This window comes from Ciconia boyciana, chromosome 18, assembly GCF_034638445.1.
Source record: "Ciconia boyciana chromosome 18, ASM3463844v1, whole genome shotgun sequence".
Classification (NCBI taxonomy): Eukaryota; Metazoa; Chordata; class Aves; order Ciconiiformes; family Ciconiidae; genus Ciconia; species Ciconia boyciana.
In genome coordinates this window covers 1,185,573-1,211,174 of record NC_132951.1, presented here as the reverse complement: position 1 = coordinate 1,211,174, position 25,602 = coordinate 1,185,573, and the positions used below count along the sequence as shown (strand labels likewise).

The following is a 25,602-nucleotide window of genomic DNA, read 5'->3' as shown; positions in this document are numbered from 1 at the left end:
CGAGCAGGCTGCTTGAGAAATATGCATGTGGACACCCAGCAGTGACTGTGGGCAACAACGGCCAAACACGTGTACACTGCGCTAACAGAGGCTTTTTAAAATGCCACTAATTTTCATATATTCAAAACTAATGCAGCGCAGTGAGTTGAACTAGGTTTTATAAGAATCCTTAGGCTCATACAGAGGAAGGTACAGAATCGAGGGGGTGACAGGTGCGCAAGGGAAGATGACAGGGGAGGTATAAAGAGCATATTAGCTAACTGATGAGGGATATATGCATAAACATGATCATCAGCAAAAAAAAGTTACCTGCTTATTTCTTAATTTGGGCACATACCTACTTCTCAGTGTTTGAGAGAAGAAGGGTATGTTTTCTTGTTTCCTTATGTTAGACCTTTGCTCAAATGTCCTATGCAACTTGGCCTAGAAAGACCAATTTACTACTGGTAGGGTTCTTTGCGTCAACTTGCTAATTCAGTCATTCTTTAAGTTAGTGCCAGGGAACTTTGATTTTTATTATTTTGTTTAAATGATCAATTTTAGTGTTGTATTTGTATTCAGTTGTTTTTTTTTTTTAACATTGAAATGTGTGATGTGCTAATTAAATTTAACACTACCTCTTGCTATATCAAAGCCTGCAGTGTATCTTGGGCATGTATTTGGACAGCTTCTTAACTACTTTTGTTTAGCTAAAATGTTTACATCTATTACAACAGCAGAAAGTGGTGAATAATTTGTTGTAGTAAATGCTTTAAATTTGCATGTGTTTGGATGAAGCTGTATTTGGATGAAGATGTTGGTGCCCTGAAGCACGTGTTTATACTCCTGTTTACCCCTCACTACACTAAAGTGTGATCCAAGATGTTGAGCAGCCAATTGCAACAAGTTTGAGGGGATTTTTTTTGGGGGGGGGAGTGGGGTAAAATCCTGCCCAGATTCCTTGGCATCTTCATAGAATAGCAGCAGCAAGTGCTGGAATGGTTTTCCAGGCTGGTAAGAGTCATAGCTGATAACGGATTCATTTTACATGTAGTAACTAAGCTAGGTCCTTTCAAGCTGTGTGGGAAGTACATTTGGCTGATGAGCAAAGGAATATTAATTTCCTTCTCTACCTAGGGTGCTGTTAAAGCAATTACAGTTAGCAGAAATGTGCCAGTACACTGCTCTAGAAATCGTAGTGTACTGCTTTGCTTGTCTTACTCCTCCAGAGGACATGGCATGGTTTCCAAAAGGTGGTGTTTCCCTCATTCTCGACCTCCCAGGCTTGGAAGAGGAATATGCTGCTTTTCTGTGCCTGTCTGCTGAAGACTGAGGTGTTGGATGGTACGTTAACCAGCACAGTGGTTTGAGAGAGCATTCCCTGAAGAAATCATTCTTGAATCAAATTAAAGATTATACTGTCTTGAAAAAGCTGTTCCACTTCCACGTAGAGTTGTACACCTCCTTTGAATCAGCTTCAGTATAGATTTGTAGGCAACGTGGGCTCAGTGAGACTGAGGATTTTTGGTCTTCTCTGTTGCATTTGTTCCAAGATTCAAGTAACTCCCAGGTGATGGCCTTCTGTTAGGATTAAGAACACAACCTTTAAAGCTAAAATCCTTAGGACTACATCAAAGTTGTGGGGTGGAGGTGGAGGGAAATATATCACAGCATGGAAGTTGAGTGGAGGTATGAAAGCAGAACTGAAGTGGATTGACTAACTCACCTTATAGCACTGGAGACTGATAGGAAAAAACCAGAAGGTCTCAGGTTCTGAGATAGCACTAGCTATGAGTTAGAGGGTGACAAATGTTGTGGTGACGATGTTACCTGACCCAGTGAATGTTAGCTGTGAGCATCCGTATACTTGCTTGACCTGGTGACGTTTGGACAGCTGATTTATGTATGATGTTATAGGGTCTCTTTCTGAAACACAGTGAACAGCCTCATCCATTTAAAAAAGATTATTTCCTTAATGAGTAACAAGAAATATTATCAGTCTAAACGAGTCTAAATGAACTAATTTCCATTAGATTATTCTGCTTGCTCTTGGGTAGGGTTTTTTTACTATGATATTTTAAGAGTCCAATTTAGCTTTCTGTGCATATAACCATAAAATTACTTCTATTTTAGTAAGACGTTAAGATGTTTTCCATCACCTGTTGAAAAATGCATGTAGGAACATGGTTGTTTCCTATTTGGAGTGATTATTTGTAGGCCTGTTCGTCTGATGCTGTTGAGAACCTGATAATATTGAGGAACCTTGATAAAGGCATGTTTGCGGGGGTTAGAGAGCATGGATTCCTTTTTGCGCTTTAGACTGTATTTGTCCATAAATACCAATGTTTTTGCACATATCAAATTACTTGACTCATGTTAACTCGCTCATGGAGAGCACTGCTTCCATCTGCTGCTATTCTGCATGTTGGAGTAGCCATTCCAGAATCCCAGGCACATTTGGAGAGAAGAGGCTCGTGTGTACAGTGTGTCATATGTTCATAATAAATACCATATAAATACACTGTAAATATACCATGTGTTTCATAACTAACTTAAAAGCGAATGTCTACCTGTATAACTGGTGGAAGCTGTTGGACAGGTCTCATCTTGTTGAATCTTTTGGGGAGGGAGAGTCAGCCTTTTGGAAGGGGTCTGCTGTGTGGGGGAACTGTTTGTCAGTCTTACTTGTAGCTGGATAAGCACTCTCCAGTAGGATATTAAGGATTGTGGGTATTGACTGGCAATAGATACTAGAATAATTCTGCTGTTCTTTGAATAAGTGATTGAATTACAGTTCTTGCATTTGAAGACCAAGTTATTGTCTTAGTAGGAGAAGTTTTACTTCAGAAACTTACCGTTAAGCTGCGCACCTTCAGTTTGATGTTATAGCATCGTCCTTTTTTGTATGGAACCTGCAGAGCTTAGGCGGTTTGAGACATTAGCTCTCTGTGTCCCCAAACAGTGATTAAATGTAGGCAATCACTCAGAAGATTTGCAAGATGCATGGTACGTTTATTAACACTGATAACTTCAATCGTTTTGCATTTGAAAAGTGACTAGAGAATTCGTCTGAAAGTAGGAAGCAATAATTAGGAGATAGCACTGAAGAATTTCTTCCTCGCCCCAATACATGCTTCTTTCTCATATATATGCATATGTGGTCTTTTCTTGTAATATGTCAAATGAATATGCAGTCTGGCTTGTGGCATGTTTTTAGGGATACTATGGTCAGATCTTGATATATGTACTTCCTACAAGCTAAACAGGATTTCCTTGCAGATTCCAGCAACAACAGGTTTTCAGAAACTACAGGAATCATGGTTCTTGCAGTTCTGGGTGCAGGGAGGGTTACAAAGCATTTCAAGTCAATTCTGAACAAAGCTATTCCGACATTGACACAAACACGCTGCTGTCATGCTGGGCTGACTGGCATCTACTCCCTAACTCTGCGTTTGTCACTTGTCTATTGCAGGGATTTACCTCAGTATGGGCAAAAGCAGTGGCAGTCCTATTTTGGGCGAACATTTGACGTTTACACCAAACTCTGGAAGTTTCAACAGCAACATCGGTAAGGGAATGTTGTAGGCAGACGTGTTCTGTGGATTTAAGTGCAACTTTTAATCTCTGGTACGCCTAGGGGCCCCAGTTAAGATTGAGATTTCACTGTGTTATTCAAGCATGAAGGGAGGGAATAGTCACTTCCTGGAGTGCTCACAGTCTAATGAATTAAAATGTTGCAGAGTTTTCAGTGTGACTTTTTTAACAAAACATTTTGCTCTACTTGAATGCATGTTGCTTTAATATATTACCAAGGAGAAGCTGGGATGATGGCTTCTGCAATGCAGAACCCATCTGGAATGGTGTGAAGCGTCTTGCTGCAGCGTGGGCTCTGATCTTTCACACCTTACGTTGGCTGCGTAGTCAGAGTGTTCTCCTGGGAAGTTGTGACCTTTTGTTGTGTGTATTTTGTGCAACATACTTATGTCTAGCTCTCACAAGTTTATGCAAGATAAATGGTCCTTGTTCTGGTGTGTGTATGCAGTGCTGTTGGCTCTGTGAGGGACTGCTACTGGGAATGCCACACCAGTAATGAAAGCTGAATTTGGCCCTACAATGGGTCTTTGTCTTGTCTGGTGTGATGTTCTGAGAAATTCTGGAATGCCTTTTAATCTTTCTTTTCTCTCTTGCGAAATAGACAAGTATTGGACAATCGGTATGGGTTGAAGCGGTGGCAAATTGGGGAAATTGCTTCCAAGATTGGGCAGCTCTATTACCATTATTAGTAAGTAAGCACAGAAAAGGATTCAGTAGGGGAATGCAGTGTTAGTGGCAGCTCCGTGTCGAACATCTGGATACTCAGTCAGGAGAAATGAATGTATCAGCTGAGTCATGATGCCCGTTTCTGAATGAGACGGCCCTCGGGACTGCATGGGGGTGCTGCAGAGAAAGGCACCTGCGAGCCCAATACCATATTGCTAGTCACGTTGATACTGCCCAAGGACTTACCTCCTACCTCAAAAGCGTCTCTAAGTCTTCCATGCATGCTGCATTCGACTCTTGTGCAAAAGTGTGATTTACAAGTTTGGGAGCTTAATGTTCCTTTAAACTTTTGAATTAACCTGTCACCTGTATGTATGGGCACAAGATGGGCAGATTTGATTGTTATCTGAAATGGAATCCAAGCTCTGAAATCTGTCTTCCCAGCAGGCACAAAGAATGAGAGTCTGGCTTTCATAAGATGTTACTTGAGGAGGGAGTTTTGCCATTGATGCACAAGATGGTTGAGGGGGCAGGAAGGGAGGGTTTGGCATGGATTTCCATCTGAAGCAGTGAGCTAATCTGGTTCTTCCTCCGCAGCTTGCGCACTTCAGAAACCAGCTATCTCAATGAAGCTTTCTCCTTCTATTCAGCAATTAGGCAGAGGTCATACTACTCCCAAGTCAACAAAGAAGACAGGTATGTCTGACTGAATGCCCTTGTTTTTTCAAGACTAGAACGGTGTATGAAAGCAGCAAATAACTAAAAACTGTAGGAGCATAACTGGGATAAAATCAGTGTTGTTGGAGGAATTTTCTTTTAATCTTCCTGCCATGTTAAAAAACCTCAGTATAAATAATAACTTTGCTGTATGACTGGAGGAATATTCTATTATCTGGTCCTGGCTAGAAAGCTATTAGCCCCAAAGTGTTGTCATTTAGAGTCCTGAGCAGTATCAGTGCTGGGACCTAGCATGCTGTGGCTGGAAGATAAGTCAGTTGGGCTGAAGCAGAGGAACCTGTTTGATTCTAATCAGGCTTTTCAGGGGAACATCAGTTAGTACTGCAGTACAACAGCCCTCTGTAACTGACTGGGACAAGGTCCAAGAACTTCAGCAGGCCTAACATCTTGCTTTTAAGACACTATACTGAGAAAGGTACACTCAAAGCAGGGCTGTGTTGTGGCAGTGCAGCAAATGTGCTGCCTGCCAAGAACGTAGACAGATATAAATAAGAATAGGTAGAGAACTCAGTTCTGGATCCTGATCTTACGTTCTAGCCAGTAAACCTGGGCTCCCTCATTAAAGTAAAGTTAAAGAAGAAATGATCTGAAGTTATCATCAAGATAAATGCAGAAGGTTAATTAGGGAGTTCCTGCCAAGCATTCAGTGATTTCTGGACTTACTAATTGCACGTCTCTAGTCTTGCTGATGTCTAAATGCACCTGTGTGCCAGAAAAAGATGAAAGTTTCCCTGCTCTGTTCTGATATCTGTTGATCCTATTACCTTCTCTCTTAAAAATCTCTCAGTTTCAGTCTGAGTGCTTGAGCTGTTTCAGAGAAGGTAGGATTGACCAAACATGTTTCTAGATGCTGTCAGAAGATTTTAGAAATGGATGAGTAATTATGGGCTGTGCTGACTTGCAGATCTCTAAGTTGTCCCAGGTGGGTGAACTCTGAGCCAGCGGTGATTATCATGTGATGCAGTGGGGTCAGATACTGCCCATGAGCTGTCAGAAGGTTTGAAGAGCCAGCTCTTAATATCTGACTCCCATGTCTGTTCCCATGTAAGGAGGCTGTGGGGAAGGGGGAGGCTGTGGCTTTCTTGATGTATATTTTATGTCCCTGTACTCAAGTTTAAATAAACCTCTGAGCAGCCAGGTAGTTATTGATCTCCACGTGAATTCAGTTAGAACTCTTATTAGAACTCAATCTGTGAAGTATTCAGCCTTGCTCTAGTCTTAAACTCCTCCTCTCCCTTACCCCTGTTGCCTACCTGTGTTCTATTTTAATCTCAAATTTGGCTGTGGTGTTTTTGTTGTTGTGTTTAGGCCTGAATTAGTGGTTAAGAAGCTGCGTTACTATGCAAGGTTTATAGTGGTTTGTCTCTTGCTCAACAAAATGGATGTTGTAAAGGACCTTGTAAAGGTATGTTAAAATGAGGATAAAGGTGCTAAGGGGTGGGACATTGCTGGTTATTCAGGGCTTTTCTCCTAATTAAGGAATCCATAATATAGTCTATTTCAGTTGAAATATCACTCATTAGATCTATGATGTTTGCTGCTGCAGCAGCATAGCTTTTCATTTTTTTTCCCTCATTTAATTGATTGTGCTGTTGGATGCCACAGAAGGAAGGAATAACGTGGCTAGAGCTATGGAAAGACTCAGTATGATGTGAATGTTTGGCTAGAGAAAAACTTTACGAATTCATGTAGTTAGTTAGGAATAAACTGTAAGATGCATGTTATTCAACTGAAAGCATGGGGATCATCTGATAACTCTGAGTGCCTCTTCATTCCTGTAGTGGATTTAAGACATCAGTGGAATCTCCCCCAGCAACTCTTCATGACACACTGTTGCTTGGAAAGCCAGCGTCTCCTAGCTTGATGTTGAGCTTATTTCTCTTCCCTTCCGAACTGCTATCACTCTGTCCCATGTCTAGAACGCATCCTGAATACATTTTGCATCTTCCAGAGACCCATCAAAATTAAATCTTGCTAAATGGTGTAGATATTACTATGATATTGAAGAGGCTGGATCTGCATATGCCTCTGCTGCAGGAGTAAAGCACTGAATGCCTATAAACACAAGTCTTTAGGTACAACAAATAAAGTACAGGGCAATGTTGATCATTGCTTTTCTAGTATATCTGACATCCAATGTGGTGAATAGCTTCTGTGAATGAGACATTTAATAATGACACTTTAAGTTCAAATGATTTGATAGCATTGTTTGAACACCCAAGTAAAAATATTCCAATAGTTGCAGCCTGGGTAGGGTGGTACCCTTTAACTACAACAAAGGAACAGCATGCTTCTCTTGACAGCATATGCTTCCCAAACCCCTCTAACAACCTTGCTGCAAGCAGCTTCTGGTATTGACAGTTTTGTGTAGGTTGCATTACTGTCTTTGTGTCTAAGCTTACTTGAACTGCTAGCTTAGCTTAGTAGCAGCTAAAAAAGCCATACCATTCGCTTTCTCAATGTATTTAAAGTTACTTGTAAGCTGAAATGTGAGTCCTTGGTATCCATAGCTTATGGTAATAACCAGTGACATAGCTGTATGTGAGTGGGATAGTTATACTTAACTCCAGATATTCTTTGCATTTGGACCTACTTTTTTGACACTTTGCATTGCCAAAACTCAGTGTAACATTGGCGTTCTGTCTCCTGAAAGAGCGCGTTTTGGCTGGCATGTTAGTCATAAGTGTGCTGCATATGTTCTCAAGTAATTATTTTTTTTTTTATTATTCTTAAAGGCCAGCACAGCTAACCAAACTGTAAAGTTACTGACTGCCTGTTAAGCTCTCAGTTTAAGAAGTGACTATGTCTGTCTCTGAACTTTTTACATCAGGAGCTGTCAGATGAAATTGAAGACTACACTCATCGTTTTAATACCGAAGATCAGGTGGAGTGGAACCTGGTTCTTCAGGAAGTGGCAGCGTTTATTGAGGTGAGAATACCATTCCCTTTTAGTTGTTAGTTTAAAAGTAAAATTTTCTGACTTGTTCACCGAAGTGTTCCTGTATCACCACCTCTATGTGGTAACCAGGTGTGCCATGTGCAGGGACAGTATTCCTGTCCAATTTAATCATTGAAATGTGTTCTCAGTAGCGTAACAGTGACAGCCGTTAAAGTGTCTGAAGAGTCAGACGTGGTCATGTAATGTACTGAAGACAGAAGCATGAAGCTGAGAGACGCTTGGTCACCTTACTGTTTTTGCTCTTGGTGTTCAGAAAATGGTGGAATTGAAAGCACAGCAGTTATCATAGTCAATATTTTGGAGAGACTGCCAACTCCAGTTCTGTTGTTGTGGAAGCCAATCTAATTTGCTGATGTTTTGATAGTGTTTCAAAGTACACTTTGTTGCAGTACTGGTCTATTACACTGGCAATGCATAAGCAGTATATAATGGAAAATACAGTGTAATCATGGCAGTTAACTGATAGGCTCTTAGCATAGTTGTAATGTGATCAACTTCTAAAGTTGGTTAAAAGGAAAATAAATTTGTTTATTCTGTCAAATGAGACAGTGTTCTACTTTGCTCCTTTTGTACAAGGTGTCATTATGTAACATGAGTATTTATTTAAATATTGCCAGAGTGGATGGCAGCATTATCATTTACTCATCTCCTTTGCTATTTATTTCTAGGAAGGGAAGGCCAACTAAAATAGTGCAGGATTCTTCTGTATTGTAGGAATGGCTAGTTTATTCTGCGTGAATTTGTAAGGTTGTTGATGACATTTGGTTCCTCAGGTACAGAAAAGCTGAAGCAGAGTTCATGTCATTTGAGGAAGTATGTTTTTCTCTTTGCTGTACCTTCATGTACTTGTACCATGTATTTGCTTGCAGTCCCTAAGAGCTGTTGCTTTTCCAGGTGGTGAGGCATTACTCTGTAGCTTGCATACAAATATACAAATACATGTATGGCAAATTAATTTTAAAAACCTACCTCAGTTATGAAATGTTTACTGTAAGTGACAAGACTTTTGGACTTCTCTCTGACTACAAATCTGTATGTTTTCTTGAATTCCTGATTTATTCTGGTTGCTTTTTTTAGGCAGACCCTGTCATGGTTTTAAATGATGACAACACCATTGTAATCACCTCTAACAGGCTTTCTGAAACAGGAGCTCCGTTGCTAGAGCAGGGAATGATAGTGGGACAGCTTGCTCTTGCAGATGCACTGATTATTGGAAACTGCAACAACCAGGTAAGAGAAGTTCCGGGGACTTGGGTTTGTATCTTTGGAGTTCAAAGTCCTTCCCCCTTTGACATCCCTTCTGATTGTACAGAGATTCCAACAGAGGCGAACATTAAAATATTTTGATTGTGATGTTTGCAGTGGCAGCAAGAAGAAAAGGCTCTCAGAAAAAAGAGCTAAAAATGAAATGTTAGATATTAGACCTGTGGTACTGACCTCTTATTGCTTATATTCATCACGTCAATTAAGTAGATACAGTTGATTTTCATATACTGGGTTGTTCTTAACAACATTCAAGCATGAGAGGCCTCTGGGGTGTGTCTAGAAAAAACTTGACTTAGGCTTTCACATGGCATACCCCAGCTTGTTGCAACTTCAGCTGCAACAGGAAGGGGTTTTCAAAAGACATTCAAGATCTTGTTTTTTAGATGATGATGATAGTGAAGTTGTACAGACTTCATGACTTCTCTCTGAGCTCTTTTTTTCAGGTAAGCAAGGGAGTTGTATCTAAACTACAGTTTGTGTCTCTCTTTCAGATTTTTGTCTAAATTCATAGTACATAGTGGTTTCAGCACTTGATTTGTAAACACCCCAGAAAAGTCTGTAATTTGTGAAGTAGGGGTCTGCACTACAGTGAACTGGCCTGGTAGACCAGTAATAAATAGACTTTGTCCTCTGTGAGCTCTTCTAAAAGTTATTCACAGGTCTTCAGAGATTCAGAGATGACACTGACAGATCCCTGAGAGACAGAAAATGGTCTGTCTGGTATGCAGTTGAATCTCTTACCTGGATAATTCCAAAGAAATACTGTTTAAGCTGTATCTGACAGTGTAAACTGTTTGACTCCTTTGCAGGTCAAGTTCAGTGAATTAACAATTGATATGTTCCGAATGCTACAAGCACTTGAAAGGGAACCAATGAATTTAGCTTCACAAATGAACAAACCTGGAATGCAGGTAAGTTCCATTTCAGTGACAAAGCTGTCAGCAGATCTTAACTGGGTTTTGGTTGGTTTGTTTTAAATGGTGTACTCTTCCAGTATTGTCAATGTGCAGAGCAGGTTAGTAAAGCTGGTGTAACTCTTACTAGAAGTTAATGACGAGTAGCTCAAACCTGTGGTGTTTGATCCATCTAATGTCTCTTCCCCCCCCCCCCACCTTTTCTCTCCTTAGCAAACCTTCAGTAGTGAAAAAAATAGCCGAAATGAATATTTGGGCATTATTTCACAAATGGTTTCATTGGTCTAGCCAAGGTACTTCTGAAAGGGTGCTATGCCTGCCCTTGTCCATATATACTCACCCCTTCCTTTGTTTTCACTCTAGCAGTCATGCAACCAGATAAGTTCATCAGCTTGCTAAATCATCTGAAAATTAAATATTCCCTTCAGAGAAAGCATAAAAAATATTTTTATCTGGAGGCAAAAGGAAATACCTGTATTTTCATTTATTTAATTGAGATGAGGAGTGAATTTTTTCTCTCTTTTCTTGGGTGATGCTTTAGAGAGTAAGAAAGATTTAGGTAACAAATTTAAGTGAGGGATAATATAAAGTTCTGGTTCAAATACTGTGCATCTTGCTTTACTGTGTAGTAGGAAATACAGCATGGGAAGACCATTTATGTGGGAAGTATGTTGAAGAAGAACATTCTAATAAATAGAAATTTAGAGGGTTATGAAACTGCTTTGGTAATATACAGTTGTTGGGGTTTTTGTGTTGTGTTTTGTTTGGTTTTTTTAACAGGAGTCAACGGAGAAACCAGCCAGGCGGGAAAACCCCCATAAATATCTACTTTATAAACCAACTTTTAGCCAGCTATATACATTTTTAGCAGCATCATTTAAGGTTTGTGAAATTGGTGACTTTATTTGTAATAGAAAAATATCCAGAATGTTATGTGACACTGAATAAAATGTGGTTGAGATAATCTTTTATATTTCAAGATAATGAAGCCTTTTTGGCTTTCTTAGAATGTTCAATATGATCTTCAGAGAGGGTGGAAATATTATAGATATGTGTAACTTGTATAGTAAAGGCAAATCTGTTGACTGCTGTTAAGGGAAAGAAAAAAAAATTCATTTTAAGACAGAAACCCAGCTTGCTGTTATATATGTATTATATAGGAAATATTTCTTGAGATAAGAGAGCTGGAGAACAGAAAAATCTTAAGAGTATTCTTCTACTTCATGTTGTGCCAAACGCAATCCAAAATCAGGGAAGTATGTCAAGAAACTGTTGCTTTTAAGCACTGTATAGCTGGTAGGTCTCCAGTTCTGTCCCCCATTTGAATGGTATCTCTCTCCTGCATGTGCTGTATTTTTATCTGCCTGTCTTATTTTGTTACCCACCGCTCTCTTCCATGTAAGTAATCTATACATATGTAGACATTTTTTAATACAGTTGCTGTGCTTATATTAATTTAATAAAGTTGCTGGGTTCATTATGCTTAATTATGACTCTACAAGTCAGCAATTTAGGATTTAGTAGTAAAAACAGAATATGAATCCTATAAAGAAACAAGTTTCAGTTTGTTTCAAGAAACAACTGCAAAGAAATAGCTGGTGAGGTGAAGGAAGTGCATCCTTACTACTTAGAATTTTGGGTGTCTGCGTGCTCAGCCTGTTGCAGAAATTAAAAGCATCTGTTTCCTCATGCAGACAGCCCATTAGAGAGGTGGAAGATAGATTTCTTTTACAGGTCTATACAGAAACATGCACGTGTTGTGCTTGTTGTCCAGCTGAGAACGGTCGGGGGAAGAGGCAGATGTTGCAGACTCTGGGGTATCTGGAAACAAAGAACTTCCTTTAGGATCCTGAATTGTTTGGGAATTAGGGTCTGCATGGATCTCAGCAGCTTTTGGTTTCCGTATCTCGGAAAGCCTCAGATCTGGCTAGATAGTAAGAGAGTCTATATGGAAGCAGATGCTTTTTTAGTGCTGCTTGAACCTCTAATGTCAGCCTAGAGGTCTGTGTGGAAAAAAAAGTATGAACGTATCATCAGTTCACACTTTTGTCTGTGTACTCAGCTATTTGAAGGAGTGTATGTGGTGGGGAAGGGTATATACACATATGAAGAATAGAGCGAAGGGAAGGCCAGAAGCCGGAGTAGCACAATCTTAAATGACAATGGTTTTATCAACGTGATGATTGAATATTAAAATAAACTTATACATTTCTTCCCTTGCTGCTCTTCTCTTTATTTGAATTTCAGGAGCTGCCTGCAAACAGTGTACTGCTGATATACTTGTCTGCCACGGGCGTGTTTCCATCAGGTCGTTCGGATAGTGAAGGTACAATAAAGGAATGCTCCCTGTCATGAACAGGGCTTGAATTCTCTGTATGGTCCAGGACAAGTGACCAAGAAAGATGTCACAAAGCTCCTTTTAAAAGACAAGTCAATCTTATTCTCCTGTCTACTTAGTAAGATAGCCTTTTATTTCCACAAACAATAGTTAATTCCCTGTGTTTTAATTAGTGTGCACTGAGACCTTTTCAAAGGACATACCCAGTTTTTGATGCATCTGAAGTATTAGAAGCTTCACCAATTTTGAAGACCACATGGCTCAATTGATGCATCAGTGCAAAGTTAATAAAATGGCTAAATGGCACTTTGTGATTCTTTCCAATCTCCAGTACTATGAGAACATATGGTCAGGAGATGGGTGGTAAAAGGGCTGAAGCGTCTGCAGGGACTGTTCTATTTGCACGCTTGTTAACCTGACAATTCAAGCCCTTCTCATGATTTTTGACAATTCCCCTCACCTCATCCTCCTGTTCTTTGCAACGTAGCAGAATATTTGGATGCAGCTGCAATCTAAAAGCTGAAAACTGGTTGGCTGAAGTAGACACAGTCAAAAGATCTGGTTATATAATTTAAGGAAAAAAAAGAAAAAGTTTCTAACATCCTAAATATTGTACATGCCTCATCTGTTTGAGACTTGCATTCCTTTATAAGATGCATGCCTTGTCCATCCCAATGCATGATTTATAGAGCTCTCAAAATGTTAAAAGAAAAAAAATCCCTGTCAGCTTTGGATTGTGGCAGTGATTTTTTTTTTTTTTTTTTTTAAATGCTTTTAACATTTTACTTTTTGGTGCAACTTGGTGATAGGTTCTAACTAACCCGTGTTCTTTAAAGCCTGTGTTATGTCCACTGCACTGCATGTATTGTTTCAGCTTAATATCTTACTGTAGAGGCATCCAGGTTCTGTCATCTGAAGAGCTGCATGGTTCAGTTTTCATTAAATGAAGCCCATTATAACTGCATTGTTTTAATAAGGTAGTGTAGTCTGCACAGACCAAAAAGTTCTACCTTTACTAAAAGGGAGAGCAGCTGCAAGTTGCACTGTTTATCACCTGTGAGCCATTTGTGTTTGACAGATCACGTGAGACATTTGTAACAGTGCTAAATTAATGTATGTTCTGTTCCTAATTTTGTATTCCCAAAGCTTCCCTTAAAATGGAAAGGTGTCTTATGTATCCAAACCTGAAAAAATTGCATTTGGTGGCCAAATATGCGTCAACCAACTCTGCAAATGTATAACAGAATGAGGAAATCCTAATACTTTATTTTACTAATGTTAGTGGCATTTCATACCCGTATCAATGGCAGAAATATTTCCTGGTATCTCTAGCATGGGGGTTTTTTGTGTAGGATTTGATATTTTTTATAGCCATTACTTTCATCTTTGCTCTCCATCAGACACACAGGCAGGTAGCTTGATTGTGCAAACTTAGCAGAGTATTTCTTTAGCTCACCATAGGAACACATGTCCAGGCTGTGTGCATTTAAAAACTGTGAATTCTGTATTTGAAATCTTAAAAAATAAGCCTTTGCTGTAGATGTGAAATCTGGTTAAAACTGTATTGTCCTTTCTAGGACCATTGAAAGCATATTCATTCTCTGAGCTCTCTCTTTTCCCCTTTGCAGTGTCATAACTGCAGATGATGGTTTTATATCTCTTCTGAGAGGCTACAGGGTTTTTGATTGATTGAGCCTTATTTTTTGATCAAAATCTAAGTCTAGAATATGCTAGCTCGTATAGTAATTTTACAAAGGTACTAATTTTCCTGGATGAAATGTGTAATGAGTTTTAATCTTTTTGCTGTGTAGGGTAACAAGGGCCAATATTTGGATCTTTTGTGTTATGTTTGTGGATAAATAGTGAATAAAGAAATTAGAAGTTATGAAGTTGCTTGCTTCTACTTGATAGATGCTGAAACTACTAAAAATGCATAAAATTGAATATGTAGTTAGTAAAGCCTCCACATTCCTTCATCCCCTCCGTACAACTACAGTAGTTAGATTCACTTAGTTTTCTGGGATTTGTGGTTGCTTTGTCCTTTTCATATAATCATTAAATCCATATCAGAGGTGAGCTGCCTCTGCTAATTTTAGCTTTCTTTTGCCATGTGTAGGTCCATATGATTTTGGTGGTGTCCTGACAAATAGTAACCGGGACATTATAAATGGGGATGCTATCCACAAGCGAAACCAATCTTACAAGGAGATGCACTGGTAAGTTTCATGAGTGTGACAACTGCAAATTCAGAAGAATTTGTCTTTAATAGAGAAAATGCATCAAAGCCTCTTAAATTCAAACTCTTAAGTGTGGGACATCATAATGTAGATTGGCTTGAATTTGAACAATTAGAAATTAATATGCAACTCTAAATGATGATTTAAACACTCCAAAAGTATAACTGTGACTTAACGTAAATTCTTTATTACTGGAAAACTTCAGATTAATGATGGATGACTTCTCAAGAAGAGAAACATCTCTTGTTGGGAAAGAACTAGTAAGAAGTCCCATAGCCCATGTTATAGAGAATAGCAAATTAGTTTTGCAGTTACTCTCTGAGGATGGATCTGAGGACTGGGGCATGAGGAATGTGCTTGCTTTTTACCTGGACATGGGCAGCTGTGTGTCTGAGAAACTTGTGCATTGTCACAGCTTTGCAGCAATTCTAGCACTCTGTGAAGCGTCCCTTTCTCTTTTTTCAGTCTTCACCCTGGAGATCTCTACCCTTTCACAAGAAAGCCTCTGTTTATCATTGTGGACTCCTCAAACAGTGTCGCCTACAAGGTAAGGCTCTTGAAGGCAGCTACTTGTATGATAGGATACAGTGTCAACCCCTAGTTAGCTTACACTTTTAACAGGCTATTTTTTTTAAACAGTTTGTATTCAGTCTTTCTTTTCTTTTGAGGTTGTGCATGCTAGTCAGGATCTGATCCTATGAATAGGAACAAGAAGGAGAAGCACATGAACAGCCGCTCATTGGAAAGTAATAAATCCTCCTGGAGGGAAAAAAGGTTCAAGATTTCCAAGGTCTCTGGTGGGAGGTTTATTTTTGTTATATACCAAAGACAAATCTTGGTGTGTGTGCATGGGGGAGGGAGATAACTAATCTGCTTTTTTTTTTTCCAGTCATCCAACACACAGTTGCTTTTAAGCAACAGAAAGGAGTCAAAGCATTGAGCCTGATCTTATAAAACACGGGGTGTCTGTGTCTGAAAAGTATCTGAACCAAGGAAATAACAAGACTCAAATTAGCATCCAGTGTTACTGTAGAGTGGTGTATGCTTGGACAATGAGCCTCCTTCCTAGGGTGCTATGGACTTACAGTAGAATTACTCCATGCCAAATCACCTTTGGGAATCTGCAATTCGGGTAATACAGAAGCAGGCATTTTCAGTCTCAGTTGCCAGTTGCATCTGGATAGCATTACGACATTTATTTCATTCATGAATGGGATATTAAGAATGTGCTATATCTGGGGAAAGTGCCACTTCCTTATGTCTTCCTTTTTATAGCTCCATTATTTGCAGTGAGAAAAGTGAACATTCACAGCTGCATTTCAGAGGAGGAATAGGGACGTCTAGTGGCCAGATGAACTTGTTCCTTGTTCAGTATCCACAGTCTGTGTCATTTGTTTTAAAGGCATTTGTTGGCCAACGAGAGGTGCTAAATCAGTGGTCAGTATGATGCAGAATAGTTCTGTATTGAGCCAGGCAACTTTTACCTCACAGTCTTAATAATGATCTGGCCTCTCTATAGGGTTTTTGGTTTGTTGTATTGTAATGCATTTCAAAGGGCTTTTAAAATACTACTGCATTTAACTTCACTGCACTAGATTTCAGTGCAAATCTGCTTTTTATTAAATTCCCTTCCCCATTTAAAGGGAGGGAAATACAATTAGAATGGTTTACTTGTCTTTCTGAGAAAACGAGGATTTGGTAGGGATTTATTTTCCTCTGCTCTTTCCTGACATTCATTCCAGTATAACAACGGGGGGGTTGGTTTTGTTTCAGGGTAGAAAATGTGGCTTGAGTTTGGGGTTTGGTGTTTTGCTTTGGTTTGTCTTTTTTTACCCTCTTCCTTTCTAGTAGAATTGCTGAAAGATGTCAAGTGGATCAGCTCTGTAAGAGAGAGTAAGGGAGTCCTGGTGATCCTTAATTCAAACACAGCTCTGGACATAGCAGGGTTCTGTGGACAGCTTAGAGCAAAGGATCTTTTTGAGGTGATGGATTCCCACATGTAGATTTGTAGCTCTTGTGAGAATAACTGTCAAGTGTTTACAGTAGAATTTGCTTTTTGTATTAGATTTAAATGTGATAATTGAATTTTCTTTAGATTTTGTGGGCACACAGTAAGCAAAAACTGTAACTTCCATTTAGTTTCTTTTCCTTGTTCTGCAGTGAACTGACCATCAGTAGTGTAAAATACCCTAGTGCTCCGTCTGTTAAGCACACAGAGCAGCTGGTGTGAGAGAAGTCCAACTCTGCCTGTATGTAAGGAGTGAGTTTTGGAAGTATTTCAGGGCAGGATTATGGAAGTGTCTGCTAGGAGCTCTGACCCAGATCAGAATTGTGTGGGCACAATTGTGAGGAATCTAAAAAGAGAAAGAAGAAAAAAAAAAAGGAGCATGGACCCCTATTTAAAAAAATATATTTGGCATTTGAGAACACAGATTCACCTTCACAATCTATTGCCATTGAACCTAGGCAGACAGATGTGTGGGGATGGGTTTAGGTGTTTTGTTTTGTTTTCAACTGAAGGTAGATGGCAGAGCTCTTAATCTCTGTGTTTTCTAGCGCTTTTAAATTCCTGTCTGTCGTCATTCTGTGCATCCTTACGTGCTTGGTTCCTTGTCGCCAGAATATACTGATAGTGCTGTCCTGTGACTGTCCTCTGGGTGTGTTGTGAGATGCTTTGTAGGCTCAAGCACTGGCACAAACAAAGGTTCTGTGCAATTGTGTGAGAACTGGAAGTCAGTGTACTGTCTTTTTTCCACATGGCTGCTCTGATCTTTTCTGATGGGACAGTAGCTATCCTGACATTTAAATGTCACTGCTAGCAATACTGGCAGTAACAGCAACTGCTCACATGTCTTTTTCTACAAGCCGTTTCTGCTCTCCTGCACGCATTCTCATCCTCTCCCTCGCTCTGGAGGGCTTAAATGGTGATGACTGAAAGTAAGTCCTGCCAGGAAGTGACTTGCCAGTTTGTCAAATCAGCGGCACTTGAACAGCTTCCTCCCCTATATATTTAGCTGAAAGTGGAAGATAACTGCAAATTGAGCATATCTACTTACAGCCATGAATTTTTTTTTTTAACACTTCCATTTAAATATAGATGGCTGCGTTCTTGAAGGTTACCACTGTATATGTGGATGAAATAATACTTTAAAATCAGTATCTTCTTGTAGCTGTGGTTGTCTAAGATTATGGTCAAATGCAAAGTCTTAAAAACAAACCAAACCAAACCAAACCAAAAACTCCAGCAAGTATGAATGCAAGGCCTTTATCGGTGATGTGGTATAAGTACTCAGCTTAGTAAAGCTTACATGTGAAGTGACTTCTTTTGGAGATGACGAGTAGTTCTTTTTTGAAAGAGTTGTATATGAGATGCATTTTAGAAAGCAGCAATGCTTCTGTGGAAAACTTGAATACTGAAGTAAAAAAACAGAGTCAATTTTGAAACAAAAATGTGTTTTACCCTTTTTGGAGTTGTCCGTGTACTGAAAGGTACAGCATTCCTTATCCAGAGCTGCTACCAACATCCAGACTGCAGGGCAGGTTTTTCTGGTACACCTTGTGGTCCTCTGCTCCAAGCCATGGCTGTAACATGCTCCTGTTCCTATGTTGCATGTATACCCACAGCGCTTTTCTGGGGAAATCAGGAGCGGAGGTGGTGGTGGTGAGTGAATCCTGGTGTTCGCTTGTGTTATGGTAGGCAGTTGTGCCTGGGCAAGAGCTTAGACAGGTACCTGGTAGCTTGAGAGACTTATCCTCCTGGATCTGTAGTTTAGACGTAGCGACTGGCATGAGCAGCTCTCTTCCAAAGAGCGCGTTCTGTGTTTAAACCGTGTAGTTTCTCCCCTTTGCAGGACTTACTAGCTATGTTGACTTACCCTCTGCTGGGACAGAGTCCAAAATGATCTCAGATACTGTCAGTGAGTAATACCTTTCCTGAGAACCCTTGGGTTTGCTTTATAGCTGTAGGCAGTGTTTAATTGCATTGTCATTTTTACTGATGGAGTGTATGGAAAGTCTGCTTTGGTCTCTAACTGGGTGATACAAGATAGAATTCAACATGTGAATCTGCTCATGAATACTAAGCGTACATGTTACTTGAGAACGTGTAACCTGCCGGTGTGTATTCAGTTCAAGCTGGCAATGTCTGGGGTGCCTCCTTCTGGAATTCTAAATGTTTCTTTATAGTACAGTTTTATTAATTACTGGGTTGGCCTGCAGTTACTGTCTTCATGGTAATAGTCTTTGTTTCTTCATTAGAGACCAAACCTTAGTATCTCGCATTATAAATCTCCCTTGGGCCCTTAATGAAATAGAAGGGGTTTTAGGACTAGTCAGCACTCTGTCAGATATGGGAAATATTTTATTTTGATTAGACTAGATTACTGTCTTTAGTATTTAGCAGACTTAGATTAAATTAATTCAGTGAAACTAATTTAATTGAAATATACTGCCCGGAAGGGAAAGTTCCATTTGAACTAAGCAGAAGCCAGAAGGAATTTAAAAATGAGCTTTTTGATGATTCTACACAAGCAAATACTTCTGGTGATGTATACCTCACATTCGTAACCTGCCAATTTTAAGAATATCATCTGCAAAAATGTGTGTTGCACTCATGCTCTGGATGCATGGTTTGAATGTCTGCTCTGATAGGATGAGACATGATCATTGACATTTGCTATGGCTTTGCAAGCCTTCAGTTTTAAGAAAGCTGTTTTGGTGAGACATATGACAGCCAATGAGGTTGTGTAAATGATTTTTTTTTTTCCTTGGTGATAATTATTACCAATCAGTACACCTACCAGACAGATACACAGTAGGACTGTTATCACGTAAATGTTGGTGAAACTGGACAAAGGTGTCGTTGGAGGTTTCTGGAGAAATTCTTGTGCAACTGGACACTTAGGCAATATTTAAGGTGCTGGTGGAAGGTGCATGAAGTGAGTATTGTAAAATGAGGGTTCAGTATAGCAGATGTTAAGGTTATGACATACTTGCTTTAAAGGAAACTTATTTTAAAACTTTTCTCCACTGGGCTCTTCTGTTTCATCAGAAATAGTTCCTCCTGCTAGAAGGAAAAGGGGAAAGAAACGACTTTGGATAGTTCAGTTGGTATTGAGGAAAGATGCTAGATCTATTTTGACCTGAAAGCCAATGGCTTTCACTTTTATTGCAGAACATGATTTTTTTCAAGTAATGTATTACTACTGAAAGCCATATTTCCATGAAATTAGTGTCTGCTATCAGTAGCAGTGAAATGAGAGAATTATAATTCCTTTAAAATGTAGTGGGTTATATTCTTTCTGTGCTGTGATCTATCAGTAAGTCAACTTGTCAGCCTTACTGCCAGTGCTGAACTGTGTGATGGGCATTAGTGTGTTCTCTGTCATTAATAGTCTTTGTTCATACCCTTAACCTGCTGACTACCCTAACCTTCAAAAGCAAGCAAAGTGACCATCAATGCTTCAAAATTCTTATCTGTTACAGAATTTCACAAACTTATTTGGACAACCATTGGTGTGCTTGCTTTCTCCAACAGCATATCCAAAAGCATTACAAGGTATGTGTAGTATTGCATTTCCTAACAAGTTGCAGTTGCATTATATATCTATCCCAAACAAATACAACTTAGATTCTTCAGGGAAGGATATCTTTTCATCACTATGTAATCCCTAAATCAGATTAACGTTCCTTGAAGTAGTATGATAAAGTTTGGTTACTGTTTATGGCAAATAATTTATTCTAACAATGATGATATTTCTACAGATAGCTTCAACAAGTGCCAGGAGGCAAAGTCTCTCCTACACAGAGACTCAGAAAATTGCCAGCCCGGTGCTGGGATGATGATGATGATGATTAGCATTTTGGGTAGCTTTATTAGTCCCAGAAAGTGAGCAGAGTCAGTTAAGGTATCAGCTTTTAAATGCCAGGTGTAGAGCAAAATCTTCTCAGATCTTGTTCTAATTTTGGAGGGTAAGTTAAGGAAGACAGTTGGCTTTGTATGCTCCGAGGAGGTGTGTTTATAGTAGGAACAGGCAATGAAACGTTATATTCTTCAGTCCTTGTGACTACTATAAAATAAAAATCATTCCAGACTTTCTCATTGGAATTTGACATGTTAAGGTTATTATCCATCACAAAGACAAGTACAAAGATCTAGCTTAAGCCACGTAGGCAAGTATCATGAGAGAATGTGCAAGAAGTGGAAGCTTCTAATTTGTTTTGAAACTATTCCTGTTATTTAGCTGAAACTTAAGCAGAAAATAAGTACTGTGATAATGAATCCTGTTTAAACAGAAACTCTAAAAAATAGAACTAACTTTATAAAATACTGGATGCTTATATTGTGTTCATGGACCAGTCAGGAAGGTCTTGCTGTAGTTCTGTGGGGCTGCTACACTGTGCACTAGAGCACCATGCAGAGACTTCTTAGCTGAACCTAACTGAGCCCCTGTGTCAGTATGGCATTATACCATGCTGTGTGCCCAGGTCCTGGGAAAAAAAAGAAATGCACCAAACCAAGTTGGTAATCCTTGCTGATGAGAAAGTGGCCTTACTGTTTGGGCACATGATCTTATGTGCATTGCCTTTCTTTTTGACTTCCCAGTTGATTGAGATGAAGCTTGGACCTCGGTGTATCATGTTGAACTTCATGGAGTAAATGGGCTTTTAGGATAGCGTGATGCCCAACAAAAGGGCAACTATGTAGACATCGGGGGCGGGGGATGTGTGTGTGTGTGTATATAGGTTCAACTGCCTGGTTTTTTGAATGGAATAAGAATGTCCATGTTTAATACTTCTCTTTAGGATTTATAATCAGTATCTTCTATCGGTTGTTTCAGTTATGACTTTTGTTTTCAAGTTATGTGCTCAAAATGAAGGTATAGGCCTCCCACAATTAATGAGAAAATCTCATTTCTCTTGGTGTTAATGCATATCTCCAGTAAGCCTTTATTGCTAGTCATTGCATCATCTTGAGAACAGATCTGCCACAAGAGGAGAGAAGATGTAACTAACACAAAGGAGTAGTTCCCCTATTACAGAATTTAGTGGGTGAGCGACTTCATTCTGTGGCAGGGACGGCTTTTCTGTTTCATGTGCCAAATGTATCTCTTTGTCTATTGATTTATTTTTTTTTTAGATCAGTCTCAGCGGGGTAGCCTCTTCACACTCTTTCTGAACAATCCTTTAATGGCATTCCTATTTGTCTCTGGATTATCAAGCATGCGCAGAGGATTGTGGGAGAAGTGTCAAGATTACCTTAGAAAAATCAACCGAGATATTGCCCAGCTGCTGACCCACTCCCGATCCATAGGTACATGCCTACAGATGCACAACTGAACCTTAGCATGCTACTTAAGCAGATGTTTTTTTTTTTCCTTGCTCAGCCTTTCCAAGGGACAGAATAGTGAATAAGGGGATAGCACAAGAATTTGTAGCGGTTTCCCCCAAGTTTGTGTTTTGTTTGGGGGTTTTTTTCTCCCTTTTTTTTCTTTTTTAAGCCTTTCTAAACTGAATTTTCTTTGCCTTTCTCTACAGATCAGTCCTTTCTTCAATTTTTTGGGGATGAATTTCTTCGCTTGCTCCTAACAAGATTTATCTTCTGTTCGGCTACTATGAGGATGCACAAAATTTTCCGGGTATGCAGGGACATCTATCCCTTTGTGAGAACGACAGTCCAGTGCATACAGAGCTGCACTGCCTCAGGATGGAAGGGTCTTAGGGCTAAGCATATCCCTGTGACTTCAGGGAGATAACTGATGCTCACATGCTAATGCCTACAGCTTGTATTGAATGTACCTCTTTGTATCTCTCCAAAGGCATGAAGCCTTTGACTTGCTGAAGCCTCATCCCTCTACATAAGTAGCAGACACACTCTAATTCATTTATGTCACTCTGAACAGCTTTGTCTGCTAGAAAAATTCCTCTTAATAATTCAAGATTATTATTTCTACACAACTAAAAAGCTATAGAACAATAATATAAGAGGAAGTGGGGAGGAGTGGAACGTTATTGCTAGAATGTATTCTAGCGTGAATGGATTTTGAAAGGTCTTTTGAAGTGTAAATGAATAAACTAAACAGGAAGATGGTATTTTCCCTCCCTGTTGGTTAATGCTGTGCCACACTGAAGTCTGCTTCTGGATCTACACCATTTTATACATGAGTGGCATATAAACTGCCTGCTCCATTTTAAACATTACAAAAAAAAAAAAGGAAGTTGAAGCACAGAAATATATAGTATTCATCTTGTCTAACAGCAGACATCTAGTAACTTTCCAAGCCTAAGTTAGCTACCTAGGCTTCTTTGATACCAGGGAAAAGAAGCAGGTCTTTTGTTAGTGGGGATAGATTTGACCCCAGTGTCTTAGATGTGTTTTAGGATGAGATGAATCTCCCACTGGAGATGCTTACATGTCTATAATTTTAAGAAATTAACTCCAGCCTAGTAGGTAAGTATATGTGAAATCTTTCTGTCTCTTTTTGGTGGTTTGGTTTTTTGGGTTTTGTGTTGTGGGGGTATTTTTTGGTTTTTGGTTTTTTTTTTGTTTTGTTTTTTTTGTTTTTTTTTTTTTTTTTGCAAGGCTTCTGTGAACATATTATTAACTGTCTTAGATGAATGGGCATTTGTATTGCCACTATGACCATCTCTGAGTCAATGGAAAGAGAAAACTGAAAATGCTAGAATATTTTCTCTCCCTGTGGCATGCTAAACAGATTAGGATACCTTTTAAGGGAAACTGACCTTTTGCAATCTTCTTCATGAAGGGTGTAAAAATAAATGAATGTCTGATTCTCTTTGTTTTCACTGTCATCTAGCAGGAGACTCGAAATTATCCAGAATCTTATCCTCAGCTGCCGAGAGATGAAACGGTGGAGAACCCTCACCTCCAAAAGCACATTTTGGAGCTGGCTTCCATACTGGATGTTAGGAATGTTTTCCTGGAAAACACCCTCGATGACTATTAAGAGAAACTGTCTTACTGCAAAGGGGTTTCCCTGGCCACAGATTTTGAATGGTGCAGTTTTATAATGTGAAAATCATAAAAGGAAGTACTTGATTTTATTTTTAAATTTAGGACCATTATTTTAAAAAGTAATAATAAACAGCTGTTAGTTTAGCTGTTCCATTCTGTATGGGGTCAATTTTATAAGCAGAAGTTTTCATGTCTTTTAAATGTTAAACTAAAGAATCACTAGAGGTTTATTTCTGGTCTTGTGGCTATCAACCACATTTCCAACAGCTGATCCTAAGCATAGAAGTATTAATGGTTACCTTTAGCCCACATTTGTGGAAATCCTTTATTTTTATACAATTTTAAGAAATTGGAAAAAGTCAATAGAAAAACAATATTTTATCCCCAAAGAGTCTGGATTTGAAATGGTAAAGATGGAACCACACAGCGCAAACCAACAATAGCAATAAAACAGAGTCCTTCATAACAAATATATTTTTTCAGTCTTAGGCAAGTAAGTAGACAAAACGGTGGACAATTAAGCTGCATTTGGAGCAGTGGGTTTGAAGTGAAGTTGTAAAGATACTTAATGCTCCCTACAAATTTGACACAGCAGTTTTATATATGAACTTTGCACTGCTGGCCAAGGACACAATTTCCAGTCTGCCTGATTGGGTAGGTGGTTAGCAGATTAACAAATTACAAAACTAAGAAAGCTAGCCCCCACCTTTCACTGTAATGTGGGTCCTCTTGCCATTTGTATTGCTGCCACAATTTTCCAGGAGGAGAGGGCATTCTTCATTTTGAGGTACTAGACAGAAATTCTTACATTTCCAGGAGGTGTTATCCCTCCTTTCTGTGTGTGGATGGAATGTGTGGCTCCCACAGTGTTACCAGTCCCTGGTAGGAGCTGAAAGAATGTCCCATATAGTGCTGGATACGAGCCCTTCCTATCGCTCATTTATCTGACCCATCTGTGCTGGATCCCTGCGCCCTAGAAGAGATGCTGGTGCTTCTCTTGCAGGTTAAACAAAGCGGGTGATGCCATAAAGCCCTGTTAATATTTTGCATTCCCACCATTGCATCTCAGTCCTATCTTTGAACCAGTAAAACTGAGGGGCTGTAATTACGTTTGGCAGCACTATAGGCTCCCTCAGCCTATAACGCTCCCTCAGCCCATAAAGCTCAGTCTGGGTATGTTAAGGAGTACAGTGGCCTGTGTAAAGGCACTTGCTAGAGAAGGCTATTCTGACTCCTGGGAAAAGTGCTTGCCGACTCATTTGGACTGTACTGCCTGCCTTGCCGAGCTAGAGGACCTCTTGCAACTCCTGACAGTGAAGGTGTGAGCAAGGAGAAGGAACCAAAAATACTTTAAACTATTAAATGAAAAAGTCCATTTTCACTGTTCCATGGGCTGCTAGAAAAGTAGTGAAAGGACAAGTCTGATCAGTGCTTTGATGTGGAACCCCAGCCATGCCTCTATTTTTAGGTGAAAAAAATGCAGAACTTGGTGACTACCATAGCATCATGGTAGGCCTGTTTGCAGTGCTGTCATACAAGGTATGATCTAGTCAGCCAGAATAGCGAAGGGCAGCAGATCAGCACTGATGGACCCCATTCAGCTGAGGAGAGCGCAGTATGGAACAGCAAGAATTGCTGGAGTATAGCTGGGAAGTTTGCATGAAGGTTCTTTGTAGCTGGGCTGAAGCTTATGCCATCCATTCTTTAATTTTCCAAGTGTAAAAAAAATTCTATGAATGCTAGTGTTTGTTCTAAGCAGTCTTGAAGCTGGTATATTGAGCCCGCCAGCACTTGGTGCTGCTCTTCTTTGGACTATGGCAGGACTTCGTTACCTGGGATGTGGAGTTTTGTTTTAAAGAGTGTTTGTGTGTGTGCATGTGTATTCTAGGCGTTTGTGTGTATATGTACAATACACATACATCTACTGGCTGGTGTAA

General features: G+C 39.5%; 1 protein-coding gene across 7 annotated transcripts in view; it reads left to right on the top strand.

Moving 5' to 3' along the window:
* Positions 1–25,381, top strand: part of SCAI (suppressor of cancer cell invasion) — a 45,424-nt gene extending 20,043 nt beyond the window's left edge. For 4 of the 7 annotated variants that reach the window (XM_072882948.1, XM_072882943.1, XM_072882945.1 and 1 more), the window contains 15 exons: positions 3,452–3,547; positions 4,175–4,261; positions 4,837–4,935; positions 6,286–6,382; positions 7,808–7,906; positions 9,014–9,166; positions 10,012–10,113; positions 10,897–10,998; positions 12,364–12,442; positions 14,571–14,670; positions 15,157–15,238; positions 20,176–20,248; positions 21,830–22,003; positions 22,228–22,328; positions 23,508–25,381. In XM_072882948.1, coding sequence (XP_072739049.1) covers positions 3,452–3,547; positions 4,175–4,261; positions 4,837–4,935; positions 6,286–6,382; positions 7,808–7,906; positions 9,014–9,166; positions 10,012–10,113; positions 10,897–10,998; positions 12,364–12,442; positions 14,571–14,670; positions 15,157–15,238; positions 20,176–20,248; positions 21,830–22,003; positions 22,228–22,328; positions 23,508–23,657 — 1,594 coding nt within the window. In that variant the 3' untranslated portion in view covers positions 23,658–25,381. Of the gene's footprint in view, positions 1–3,451; positions 3,548–4,174; positions 4,262–4,836; positions 4,936–6,285; positions 6,383–7,807; positions 7,907–9,013; positions 9,167–10,011; positions 10,114–10,896; positions 10,999–12,363; positions 12,443–14,570; positions 14,671–15,156; positions 15,239–20,175; positions 20,249–21,829; positions 22,004–22,227; positions 22,362–23,507 lie in introns of those variants that run through there. The other 3 variants (XR_012045657.1, XM_072882944.1, XM_072882949.1) reach the window with 3 other exon arrangements.
* The last annotated feature ends 221 nt before the right edge of the window (positions 25,382–25,602 follow it).